We start from the raw sequence: 13,528 nt of genomic DNA, 5'->3' as shown, positions 1-13,528 counted from the left end.
GCATAAGGCTCATACACACATCAGACTATAGTCTTTGGAAAATGAAGGCTCAGACCAATCTTACCACCCTTAATGTAGTATGAGAGCATTTCTACACAGTCTATTCTATGGAGCTGAACTCCCCATCAGAAATCTTTGCAAGATGCTGCACACAGATGCTATACAGACACAAAAGATCAGTATCTGCAAAAGATCTGTTCCTACCAAAGATCCGTTCCTGCAAATTGCATTCATAGTCTGAGATCTGCAGATCATCATACACACCTTGTTTAACTGACATTCATCTGCAGATCTGAAAATCCATCCTGGTGGATCTGATCTGCAGATGAATGTCAGGTAAACAAGGTGTGTATGATGATCTGCAGATCTCATAGACTGATTGCAATTGGCAGGAACGGGTCTTTGGCGTCTGTACAGCATGTTTGTGTGCAGTATCTTGCAAAGATTTCTGTCTGATGGGGAGTTCAGCTCAATAGAATAGGCTGTGTAGGTATGGCTCTCATACTACATGAAGGGTGGTAAGATTGGTCTGTGATCTTTCATTTTCCAAAGACTATAGTCTGATGTGTGTATGCACCTTTACTTAATTCAAGCCCTGGGTTTTATGTCTGGACTTTCTCTGCAGAGACGGCAAAGAAGGAGATTGATATCATTTCTGTCCTGAATAAGAGCGTAGTTCTGGTACATGAGCCCAAACTAAAAGTGGACCTGACACGGTATCTAGAGAACCAGGCCTTCCGCTTTGACTACACATTTGATGAGACTGCCACAAACGACATAGTGTACAGGTATGTGGGATGCTGTCGACTTTTTTTTTTTTTTTTTTTTGCGCAATGAAAGAATGTGTCACATTTCATTCTGGTTATCAGGTTCACAGCCCGGCCTCTGGTCCAATCCATATTTGAAGGAGGAAAAGCCACTTGTTTTGCTTACGGTCAAACTGGAAGTGGGAAAACCCATGTAAGAAACTTCTTCTTCTTTTAGAAGTATAGATCTTGTAGAAGGGGTATATAGTTCACGTTCCCAGCTGCATTTAGAACTTGTGTCAAGTGTTCTGTGGAAAAGTAATAAATGGTAACACTGGGGGACATTTATCAAGAGTGTCTGAGATAAGATATTAATTTTAGAAATCCATACAGAAATGTCTCAGACAGCCTAGAAATCACTAAATGGTGCAGATTCCTTCTAAAACTGTTGTAAAATAGGAGTGTCTCATACAGTGCAGTGTGTGAGAGGAATTGCTGTTGCTGAAGTAACCAACACACCTGCTGTATTGATAGCAGCAGACTCTGAGGAGAAATTCAGCAGTGAAGAGGAGCACAAATCCTTTCTAGCCTGCAATTCTACATCTGTAGAACTGCTATTAAGCACTACTTAATCTGCGCCAGTTTAGGGATGGATTTGCACTTTTCTTAACTCTAGTGCAGCTCTAGAAATCCACGCTAAATTGCTACGATTACCTAGGATTTAGGGCGCGATTTCACTTGAGCGGCGCTCGTCTGCGAGACGGCTCTTCTGGGTCTGCGGGAAAAGCAGACTAATCCCATCAGCCGTGCCATGCACGGCTATGGGATCCGCAGCCTCCTGTGCCGTTTCAGATGGAAAAGCCAGCCGAATCTGTAGCGATTCGGCTGGCATTACCATTGCACCCTATGGTAGTTTCCCCGCACTATTCGCCTGCGGGGAAACTCTGCGGATTCGCGGCGGTTTCCGCTCAAGTGGAAACGCGCCCCTAAGAAGGTTCTTATTATCGTGCAGAACTGTTTTCCCTGCTGTTTAGAACAGATTAAGAAGAAAATACTGTTGGTAATGCGTTATCTCCCCCAATATGGCCCCTGGAAGGCCAAGTACTACAAGTCTATCTGTGTTGAACTGGGTTTCTTTTAAAGAGGAACTGTGTTGGCAATGGTTTTTGTCTTTTTTTTTTTTTTTTTTTTTTTTTTTTTTTATAAACAGAACAAAAACTCTTATGTGGGAAATATGCTTTAAGCAGCATAGAAGGAATCCTCTTGAAGCAATCCTGTCCAGAGGGGGAAAAAAGATTCTACCTCGGTAGACAGAAGCCTCTGGATCCTCCGGAGGTTTCCTACATCCTGCTGCAGACCACTGATCCAATGTTGGACCCTCTGGAAGTTTGCAGCTGTGCTCCAGTCTTACATAGTGCAGCTGCACTCATTCAGAGTCCTACTCAGTAGTAACCCTGCCTGGTCCCAGCAGAAAAAGCAGCTTGGTACTACTGGCCAGGCTAGAGGTGGCCACAACCTTTCATGGACAGGGCTGCGGCCAGTTCCAGGGGTCCCAGCGCTGGATCGGTGGAGGTGAGGAGGATGCCTCTGCATTATCCCTCTACTGTGGCAAGAACCCATTTGGAGAAAACTTTTTTTTTTTTTTTTCTCCCTTCAGGTACACTTTAACTGCTCGCACCCAGAGCTAGAGGGTGTGTTTTTGTGAAATAAGGCCTAAATGATCCTGCCTTTATCTGGCATATGTGCATGAGCACTGTGCAAAACAAAGATTTACCTTCAAGAGTCAACAAATCGCTTGAAGCAGTGACAATCCTATAGGTTAAATCTCTTGCTCTTCACGCAATGTATTTTCCAGCATCCTGATTTTACAGCAGGTTACAACAATTATTCCTTCTTTCTTTGTAGACGATGGGTGGTGACTTCATGGGCAAAAATCAGAATGTAACAAAAGGAATCTACGCTTCTGCATGTGAGTTCTGCTGCTGCCTGGACTGTATTCCATAACTGGATCTTTACCGTTGTCAACGTCCTAAGGAGAAACTCTGATTCCTAATCTGGTCTATTCTGGGTACTTAACATTACCATAAAAGTACAGCTGAAGTGAGAGGAGTATGATGCCTGCCATATTCATTGCTTTTTAAAGGGGTTCTGTGGGGGGAACCCGAGGATAAAAACCACCACTTACCTGGGGCTTCTATCTGCCCCATGTAGCAGTAATGTCCTACGCCGTCCTCCTCTGATACGCCGTTCCCCGGCACCGGGCAATTCATCTGACCTAGCCGAATAATGCGCGCTGCCGTTCGCCTCCTCGGAAGCTTACTGCGCAGTACGAAGTTTTCTTGTACTGCGCAGTAAGCTTCCCATGACGCGGGTGGGAGCGAGCAGGCAGCACGGCCGCAGTTGGACGGCGTGCCGCGCTAGGCCGGCAGCAGGGAGCGGTGGATCAGATGATGGCGTGGGACATTACTGCTACAGGGGGCTGATAGAAGCCCCAGGTAAGTGGCAGTTTTTATCCTCAGACCCCCTCCCTACAGAACCCCAGTTGTCTGGCATCCTGCTATTTCATGCAGTAGTGTCTGAATCGCACACCTGAAACAAGAATGCGGCTAATTCAGTCAGAAACCTCTGATCTGCTGCATGCCTGTTCAGGGTCTATGGCTAAATGTATTAGAGGCAGGATGCCAAGCAAAATGAGTCGCCCTCCATATCCCTCTTACTTCAGGTGTGCTTGAAAGTGTACCCCGTGCAGATGGGACACAGAGGCATGTTCCCTGCTGCAGGGCTTGCCTCGCCCCCACACCTTCCCGCCGCACTATCACCCCTGAAATTGGCAACATGCAATTGTACAAACACTGGTTGACACGACAGCTGGGGGCCCCAGCCTCTCACTGGCTGGGGCCCATAAACCACCATGCGATACCCAGAGGGCAGTGTGGGTGGGCCCTGGACCTCACCACCAGGCCACCAGGGAATTCACCCCCACTGCCTCTATGCTGACTGCAAAACACAATTTGTTCACTCCCAGCTAAAGCAATTTCCTACCTTTGTCAGCAGGCGCCAGTCAGCCAATTACGGTAGGTGTACTGCCGTACACACTTTCCCTGCTGTACCAAATCTCGCAGGAATTACAATTGTTGCCAATCTCGAGGGCCAGGGAGAAGTATTCTCTGCTCAAACGTTCTTGCAGCCCCCCCCCCCACCCCGCAATTGGGCAGCTCTGTCTCTACCTGGCCACTGCCTGCACACAGATCAGCTCTTCCAGTGTCGTGACCCCAGGGATCACGAAATGGAAACTAAGAGGATGCGGGCCACAGCAGCGGCAGGGATGGCAGCTACCTGATCCATCCAGCCCCCCGAATCAGATGGCATTGGTTTTAATTTTAATGCTATACACCTCTGTAGTTCAAGCAGTCACTCTCATGAAGTAACCTCTTGGTCTCTACGATCCAAATGGTCAAAGCCACTATTGCATAGGTGTTACACATTTCTATTAAATTCAGACTTGCAGCTGTGACCACGGTTTAGCTTTTTTTTTTTTTTTTTTTTTTTTTAGCACTCCACTCTATGCTCTTTTGTGTGGGGTGTGGTTAATATACAAATGTGCCTGCAAACACCCTGTATAGTAAGAATACCACACCTCCTGAGGAAGATCCAAGCACTGTTCATGTGCAATTGTGAATATGAAAAAGTTACCTGTAGCAGCATCTGATGTGTGAGCAGCACATTTTGTGCCACAAGCCTTCTTGATATCTGGCTCTCTGCAGACCTGGGAATGACTAAGTCAGTTACAGAAGCGTGGGGGGGGGGGGGGGGGGGGGTAGAGGGTGATTTTGGAAAATGCTGTTTTAAAGAGAAGTGGAAAAAATCTGCAGAAAACTATAAAGTGGCTTGTTAAAGGGAACCTGAAGCGAGGCATATGGAGGCTGCCATATTTATTTAAACAATACCAGCTACTTGGCAGTCCTACTGATCTTTTCTGGTCAGTGTCTGAATCGCACGCCTGAAACGTGCATGCTGCTAGTTTTGTCAAATCTGATCTGCATGCTTGTTCAGCTAATCTGCCTCTAATACTTTTAGCCGTAGACCCTGGACAGCCAGGCAATGTGCATTAGATAAAATGTCAGCCTCCATATTTCTCTCACTACTTCAGGTTCTCTGTAAGGCTTCACAACTCACCTCTTGCTATACACTGCAGAGTCTGCATGTTCATGTCTGTCTGGAAGCTTGCTGCTGTCTGACTGTATTATGCCTATTACTGGAAGGATGCTGAGGATGTTCTCTTTGCAGCACGAGATGTCTTCCTGCTCCTCTCCCAACCCCGCTACAAGGACTTGGGTTTGGAGGTGTTTGTGACCTTCTTTGAAATCTACAATGGAAAGGTATGTTCTCAAACGCTTTACTGTTTGTGTCCATGGTGGACTTTTTTTTTTTTTTTTTTGATCTGTACTTCTAGTGGTCATGAGAGAAATGGAGACGCAGCAGCTACTGACAACCATCTAAAGAGGCTATGTGACTGGTCATAACACTGACCATGTGACTGCAATACTGGCCTCCTGGTTACAATGCTGCCCATGTGACTACAATGCCAATCTGCATAAGTTGATCAGGTGATTTAGTGGCAAGAATGGCAGCCTCTGTCTTTTGGTGTAAAGTTTTATATTAAAGCCTACCTGAAGTGATCTGGCAGGAGATAAGCATAGGTAATCTAGTACTAGCCTTACTAAGAAATTGGCCCTTTCTCTTTTCCTGTACAGCAAGAGTTAAACTAGTATTAGATTAGAGTCAGAGGATCAGCAGGACAACCAGTCAATTGGTGTTTAACCACTTGAGGACCACGGGCTTAACACACACACACACACACTCACACTCACACACACACACACACACACACACACTTTCTTACACAAATTGGGCCACTGCAACTTAAAGGACTCACTGCAGGGCCGCACGACTTGGCACACAAGTGATTTCTCCCCTGCCTCCCACCCCCCTCTTCTGCCCACCAACAGAGCTCTCTTGGTGGGCTCTGATTGGTGGTGCGGTGTTTTTTTTTTTTTTTTTGTTTTTTTTTTTACACAAATTTATCTTATTTTTGTAATAAAATAACTATTTTTTATTTTACTGTCCCCTCCCTCGTGCCCCCCCCCCCATGGAGCCAATCACTCCTGTGGGTGTCAGGGGGACAGCCATGTCACACAGCTGTCCCCAGTACAGCGTTGCTGTAGATCGCAGCACTGTATAGTGATAAAATTCGGCATTTTTGCCATCTAACAGTCTCCGAGCGGCGAGAGCACGCAATCTCCTGCAAAACTGGTCCACAGGACCTTACGCCGATCAGCTTTAGGCAGTCCTGGGGCTTCCGGCCCGTCCACACCAATTGCTGTGGAGCGGTCCTATAGTGGTTAAAAAGAGCTGAATATGGCAGCCTCCATATCCCTCTCACTTCAGGGTCCTTTGTACAGTAAACTTTGTGTTTTAATATGTAGTTTTTCAAGCAGGAAATTGTACATCTTGATTTGCTGAACAGTGTAAAGTCTTATATCTGATATGAATCATCACTGTTGTGAATTTCAGGTTTTTGACCTCTTAAACAAAAAAGCAAAACTTCGAGTCCTGGAAGATGCAAAGCAGGAAGTGCAGGTGGTGGGGCTGATGGAGAGGGAGGTCACCTGTGCCGAGGAAGTCTTTAAGATGATTGAGTTGGGCAGCGCCTGCAGGTGGGTACTATAGTCAGCTCCTGACATTTAGGGGTTTCACAAGCATGGCCAATGAGATGCTAAAAATTCAGTTAGCACATTCATTGCAGCTTTATGAAGCTTAGAAATGGGCCAATCAATATGCAGCAATTCAGTTTCCAAGCTGCAGAAAGTTGCACAGAACTCCAGGTTTGCTTCTCTTGGTCCATCCATCATGGCTAACAAATGTTGCTCCAGTGCCTCATAGGCTTGTCTGAAATTGTGTAATAAACAAATAGATTCTTCCATTGGTGCAGTTTTGGTGAATGGATGCTGGGTTATAGATTGACCAAGCAAGACTATAAGTGAAGAGCACTCAGTAATTAGAATTATCAAGTTTGCTTGAAGAACTGTTTGACATTAGTAACACTGTGCACTCTTCCTGTCATGTGCTTTTTCTTTGACTTAGGCTTGTTTCACACATCTATAAATTTCCGGTCCTGTCAGTTTTGCATCAGTTCTCTGACCGGATTGGAACTGTACACCTTTTATGTGTGAACACGGCCATAGAAGACTGATTCAAACAAATCTGTACATGTCCAGTCCATTTTGTATCAAGCCATAGAAAACTCTTAGGCTCCCTGCACACTGCAAATCCGTTTTCTGATTCCGATTTTTCAATTCCGCTTCTCCCTGAATACATTCAACGGAAAAACGGATCAAAAACGCAGCATGCAGTAAAGATTAAAAAACGGAATCTGAAATGCATGCAGTGTGCAAGAGGCCTTAAAAGGTATCCTGTCTGTCTTTGGCAGTTGCCATCAGTTTTGTATTTGTGAACCCAGCCTTACTCCATCCATTTAATGTACAGTGATGTGTCCACACTTAAGATACATCCGGTGATTTAAAATAAAAAAAAAGTTCTGGGGCTTCCTCCAGCCCCTGGAAGCCTATGTCTGCCGCTCTGTCTCCAGGGGTCCCCTCCGTAGCAGCCAGGAGACTGTCTGAGAGCAGAGCTTTATGCGCCTTTAAAGGCCCAGTGCACACCAAAAACCTCTAGCCGAAGGTTTTTAGAGGCAGATTTCAGACCGATTCTAGGCATGTTTTCTTAACATGCCTTGCGGTTTTGTGTAGCAGAGTAAAAATATTGTTACAGTAAAGCTGTTACTGAACAGCTACTATAACACAAACTCCTGGAAAATCTCTCTGATCTAGCGGTTTTCCACTTTCCTATACTTTAAAGAGAACCCGAGGTGGGATTTAACTGTTACTGGGGCACAGAGGCTGGTTGTGCACACTAAGACCAGCCTCCGTTGCCCCATGGTGTGCCTCCATGTCCCCCCTGCGTGCCGCTATACCCCCGCAGTGCTGGCGACACGCAGCGTGTCGCCAGCACAATGTTTACCTAAGCGCTGTCTGTCAGCGCCGCTCCTTTGCATCGGCGCTACCCGCCCCTGTCCCTTCCCTGATAGGAGGGAAGTGACGCGGGGGAGCGGCGCTGACTGACAGCGCATAGGTAAACATTGTGGTGGCGACGCGCTGCGTGTCGCCAGCACTGCGGGGGGTATAGCGGCGCGCAGGGGGGACATGGAGGCACACCATGGGGCAACGGAGGCTGGTCTTAGTGTGCACAACCAGCCTCTGTGCCCCACTAATAGAATTAAATCCCACCTCGGGTTCTCTTTAACATTGAGGAAGCAACTCCTCAGAAATCAAAAAAATGCAGCAGCCCCTGAGTTTGCGTTTTGTGGAAACTAACAGCTCTGGTGTGCACCATCCCATTCACTTTCATTAGCCAAGCGGTTCTCCCCCTGCAAGAGTTTTTAAAAAGCGCTTCAGAATTGCTCTGGTGTGCACTAGCCCAAAAAGCCTTTGTGTGGTTTATGGCTAATGGTTCTGTAGGTATATGGGAGGGAGGGATTAAAGAATGTTTCTTTACAATATTTCATCAGCTATTAATGACCACTATTAATGTCTGTGTACTGAACGTGTTCTATGCATCATGCAGGACCTCTGGTCAGACATTCGCAAACAGCAGCTCCTCCCGTTCTCACGCCTGCCTGCAGATCATCCTGCGTCGGCGAGGGAAGCTTTACGGCAAGTTCTCCCTGGTAGATCTGGCGGGGAATGAGCGAGGCGCTGATACTGCCAGCGCTGACCGCATCACACGCATGGAGGGAGCCGAAATCAACCGCAGCTTACTTGCACTGAAGGTAATGAGGTGGAAGGGAAACTGAGGCAGTTCGATGTGATCCGTCTAACATCTGGACCTTAAATGGATTCTTCAGAGGTTGCTTGATAACTGGACTGCTACATCTCATTTCAGGAATGTATCCGAGCCTTGGGGCAGAACAAGGCACACACGCCGTTCCGTGAGAGCAAACTTACACAAATCCTGCGAGATTCCTTTATTGGGGAAAACTCCAGAACATGCATGGTAATTGTGTAACAATACTTCTTGCATTGATAAACCTGCGTCTACAATTGTTCTTATTGGCGTTCTCTTTCAGGACCCTAATGAGCTTTCAGCAAGCCAGTTACATGAGTGTTCCTGATGGTGGGTGAGGCATAGAATGCCTGATCTATTAGTGACAGCCTGTGTTTCTATACACATCTCACGTGTGACGAGGATGAATTCCTTATCTGCCTTGCAATCGCTTGGGGATGCTGTGCTGCAGATTAAATCACTCTAAAGCCACAAGGAACATTGATGTGTATTGCCTGCTTAAAAGCATCCATTTTAAGTCATGCCATGGGCTGAAGGGTTCAAATGAATGTGTGGCATTCATGTGCTTAAGTGTAATAATGTGTGGGTGTGTGTGATAAATGTCCATATTGCAGGAAGAGAACAAGTGTTCAGAGTACATCCTGTAGTTACCTGCTGAAATTTTGGGGTTTTCCGAGTTGGGAGAAAATGCACCAACTCCTAATGAAATTAAACTACAGGTAGTCCCCATTTAACGAACGAGATAGGGACTAACATGCTCAGCTTTTATGAGGTAGTGAATGCTAATATGGATATTGGGAATGCTGTAGATGTGATATACTTGGACTTTGCAAAGGCCTTCGACACTGTTCCCCACAAAAGTCTGGTGCAAAAGTTGAGGATGCAAGGACTGGGGAAGAGTCTGTGTTCATGGATAGGGAACTGGCTAATGGACAGAAAACAAAGAGTTGTGGTCAATGGATCGTACTCAAAATGGGAGACTGTTAGCAGTGGCGTCCCACAGGGGTCTGTTCTGGGTCCAGTGCTCTTCAATTTTTTTATTAATGACCTAGTAGATGCAGTAGTGAGCAATGTTGCTATTTTTGCAGATGATACAAAATTGTGCAGAATCATTAACTCTCAGGAAGATAGTGTCATATTGCAACAGGATCTGGATAGGATGGCTATATGGGCACATACATGGCAGATGAAATTCAATGTTGACAAATGTAAGGTCATGCATTTTGGACGTACTAATGGTCTAGCACCATACAAAATAAATGGGATACAGTTGGGGACATCAAACTTGGAGAAGGACTTAGGAGTACTCATTGACAACAAGTTAAATAATCGTACTCAATGCCAAGCAGCTGCAGCTAAAGCTAACAAAATTTTGGGATGCATTAAAAGGGAAATAAAAACTCGAGATGCTAGCATAATATTGCCCCTGTTTAACTCTCTAGTAAGGCCACATCTGGAATTCAGTTCTGGGCACCACATTACAAAAAAGATATTGCAGTTTTAGAGCAGGTGCAGAGACGAGCAACAAAATTGATGCGTGGGATGGAAGGTCTCACTTATCGAGAAAGGTTAGATAAACTGGGTTTATTTAGTCTAGAGAAGACGCCTTAGAGGGGATCTAATTAACATGTATAAATACATCAGAGGGCAATATAATACCTTGGCGGATGAGCTTTTTGTCCCTAGGCCTTCTCAAAGGACTAGAGGACATGATCTGCGCATGGAGGAAAAACGTTTTAGCCATTTATTTAGGAAAGGGTTCTTTACAGTTAGAGTGATTAAGATGTGGAATGCATTGCCACAGGAAGTCGTTATGGCAAACTCTATACCTGCATTTAAAGGGGGCTTAGATTCTTTCCTTGCGTTGAAAGACATCCATGGCTACAATTACTAGGTAATGCCTAATGATGTTGATCCAGGGATTTTATCTGATTGCCATCTGGAGTCGGGAAGGAATTTTTCCCTTTAGGGGCTAATTGGACTATGCCTTGTAAGGGTTTTTTCGCCTTCCTCTGGATCAACGGGGATATGTGAGGGAGCAGGCTGGTGTTGTACTTTATACTGGTTGAACTCGATGGACGTATGTCTTTTTTCAACCAAAATAACTATGTAACTCTATGTAACTGTAGGTTCGTTCTTAACCGGAATCTGTTAAAGAAAACCTGAACTGAAAATTAAGTCAAAATAAACATACACAAGTCTTATGTGCCTCCCATGTAGTCTACTCATCAATCTTTCTCCTCTCCCACATCCTGTTTGTCCACTGTGATCAAGGGAATTCTCCATCCTCCATTTTGAAAATGGCAATTACCCCATAACCGCTTTCTGGTCAGCACACTGTTAAACTGTAACATTGCCCACTTGAGCCATAAGGATACATGGCACATCAGTTGTCGTCTCAGCTATAACTGAACGCGACTGATATATTTCAGTTCTGACAAAATGTTGTCAGAACTGGAAGGGAGCACTGTCAAAAGAAAATGAGAGGAACTGATGGCAAGGTATCAGCAGTTGACTGATGGTGTAATGGTTAAGGGCTCTGCCTCTGACACAGGAGTCCAGGGTTCGAATCTCGGCTCTGCCTGTTCAGTAAGTCAGCACTAATTCAGTAGGAGACCTTTGGCAAGTCTCCCTTACACTGCTACTGCCAATAGAGCGCGCCCTAGTAGCTGCTGCTCTGCTCTGGTGCTTTGAGTCCGCAAGGAGAAAAGCGCAATATAAATGTTATTTGTCTTGTCTTGTCTTATGTAATGTTCATTAGTTACTGTATGTGTTTCTATGTATGTGTGTGTGTCTATGTATGTGTGTGTGTGTGTCTATGTATATTCTCAGTTCAGGTTCCCTTTAAAGGGATACTGTAGGGGGGTTGGGGAAAATGAGGTGAAGTTACCCAGGGCTTCTAATGGTCCCCCACAGACATCCTGTGCCCACGCAGCCACTCCCCAATGCTAGGCCCCGCCTCCGGTTCACTTCTGGAATTTCAGACTTTAAAGTCTGAAAACCACTGCACTTGCATTGCTGTGTCCTGACTCCCGCTTATGGCACCAGGAGCATACTGCACAGGCCCAGTATGGTCTGTGCCTGCACCGTGCGCTCCTGGTGACATCAGGGGAAGCGAGGACACGGCAATGTCGCTGTACCCAATACCTTCCGACCCACTACCACCTCCAGTTCGATGGCAAGTCTAGGACTGCCCTTGTGGGGAGAGTGCTACTTCTTGCTTGGACCAGCCCTGGGGGCAGGGTGCTACTTCTTGCTTGAAGGTTGAGGCACTTAGATGTAGAGATGTGTATATAGAGAGATTTTTATTTTTTACACCCTAACCTCTATGCTGTAAGAATAAAGCCTGATGTGTCAGTAATAGAGATGGTCAATGAGATGGAAATAATTCTGCGTTGATGCTGGTTTATGCAAATGTATGCACTCCCTTTGCTTATCAAATAATTTAGTCAAAATTTTGGTTTGACTTGAGATGGCCGAAAATTTTATACATACCTGGGGCTTCCTCCAGCCCCCTTAAGGTTAATCCAGTCGCTGTTCATCTCATCCACCTGGATCTTCTGCTGAGTCCCAGTAATTCAGCCAGTCAGTGCAGTCCGGCTGCGTGCCGCTCCCAACAGCCAGGAACATTCTGCACCTCCACAATACTGCTGCGCAGATGTAGTACGCTCCCAGCAGTGCAGTGTGTGCATGTGCCTTACGCCAGACTGGCTCAAGTACCTGGACACATAGCAGAAGATCCAGGTGGCAGAGGACAGCGAGGGACTGATTAGCCTGAAGGGGGCTGGAGGAAGCCCCAGGTATGTATAAAACTTTAATTTCATCTGTCTCAGGTTTACTTTGTTACACAGTAGTACTATCTCTACATTTGCACTCCCCACAAAGCTGCAGGGAATACACTGAGAATGTTGTGCACATTGAACACAGAGGTGTAGTCTATCACCCATAAACCTGGTTCATATTGTGCATTAATGTGCAGTAGAGTAAGAATCCCCTCATTCCCCTGCAGAGTACCTGCACATCACTCTTGCATGTACCCACGGTCATATTGCCTAGGGCCTGATAGATGTTGGTTGGTCCTGTCTGTACCTTGTACAAGTACTCTTACCAAGGACTATTTTTACTCCTACTAAAGGTCCGTACACACGCCGGACTGCAGGAAACGACTGGTCCGTCGTCACGTCCTGCTGGGCGTGTTTTCAGCAGACAGTCCGGCGTGTGTACAGTCGGCATACTGATACGGCTGTTTCTGAACGATCCGCCAGGCGGATCGCTCAGAAACAGCCGTATCAGTCTGCAGACTGTACACACGCCGGACTGTCGCTGGAACGCCCGCCCAGCAGGAGGTGACGACGGACCCGTCGTTTCCTGCAGTCCGGCATGTGTACGGACCTTAAAAGTATTAGAGGCAAAAGATCAGCTGGCTAGCCAGGTAACTGGTTTTGTTTTTAAAAGGGAATAAATAGGGCAGCCTCCATATCCCTCTCTCACTTCAGTTATATTTTAAAATTCCTAAGCGTTGGCAGTTAAGAGATGCATTTCATGTTACATCAACAAAACTGTAACATGCAAATTAGGAGTCTGAGAGTCATTCACTGTTGTCCAATTGGACGGCAAGTTGTCACCTGGGTATGCTTTCTCTGGCAAGCAAAGACTTTTTTGGATTGTGCTGCAGGCTTATGCGGATTGATGGATATGTGTGTGTGTGTGTGTGTGTGTGTATATATATATGTATATATGTATATATGTATATGTATATATGTATATGTATGTATATGTATATATGTATATGTATATGTATGTATATGTATGTATATGTATATGTATATGTATATATATATATATATATATATATATATATATATATATATATATATATA

The 13,528-nt window shown here is 45.6% G+C and overlaps 1 protein-coding gene across 3 annotated transcripts in view; it reads left to right on the top strand.

The window, feature by feature from the left end:
- Positions 1-13,528, top strand: part of KIF2C (kinesin family member 2C) — a 71,184-nt gene that overhangs the window by 42,548 nt on the left and 15,108 nt on the right. For all 3 annotated transcript variants that reach the window (XM_068239529.1, XM_068239528.1, XM_068239530.1), the window contains 7 exons: positions 626-788; positions 870-960; positions 2,652-2,715; positions 5,034-5,125; positions 6,321-6,463; positions 8,430-8,634; positions 8,748-8,858. In XM_068239529.1, the coding sequence (XP_068095630.1) occupies positions 626-788; positions 870-960; positions 2,652-2,715; positions 5,034-5,125; positions 6,321-6,463; positions 8,430-8,634; positions 8,748-8,858 (869 nt within the window). The remainder of the gene's footprint in view (positions 1-625; positions 789-869; positions 961-2,651; positions 2,716-5,033; positions 5,126-6,320; positions 6,464-8,429; positions 8,635-8,747; positions 8,859-13,528) is intronic.

This window comes from Hyperolius riggenbachi, chromosome 6 (genome assembly GCF_040937935.1).
Source record: "Hyperolius riggenbachi isolate aHypRig1 chromosome 6, aHypRig1.pri, whole genome shotgun sequence".
Taxonomy (NCBI): domain Eukaryota; kingdom Metazoa; phylum Chordata; class Amphibia; order Anura; family Hyperoliidae; genus Hyperolius; species Hyperolius riggenbachi.
The sequence above is the reverse complement of the archived record's forward strand: the minus strand, read 5'-3'. Positions and strand labels throughout refer to the sequence as shown.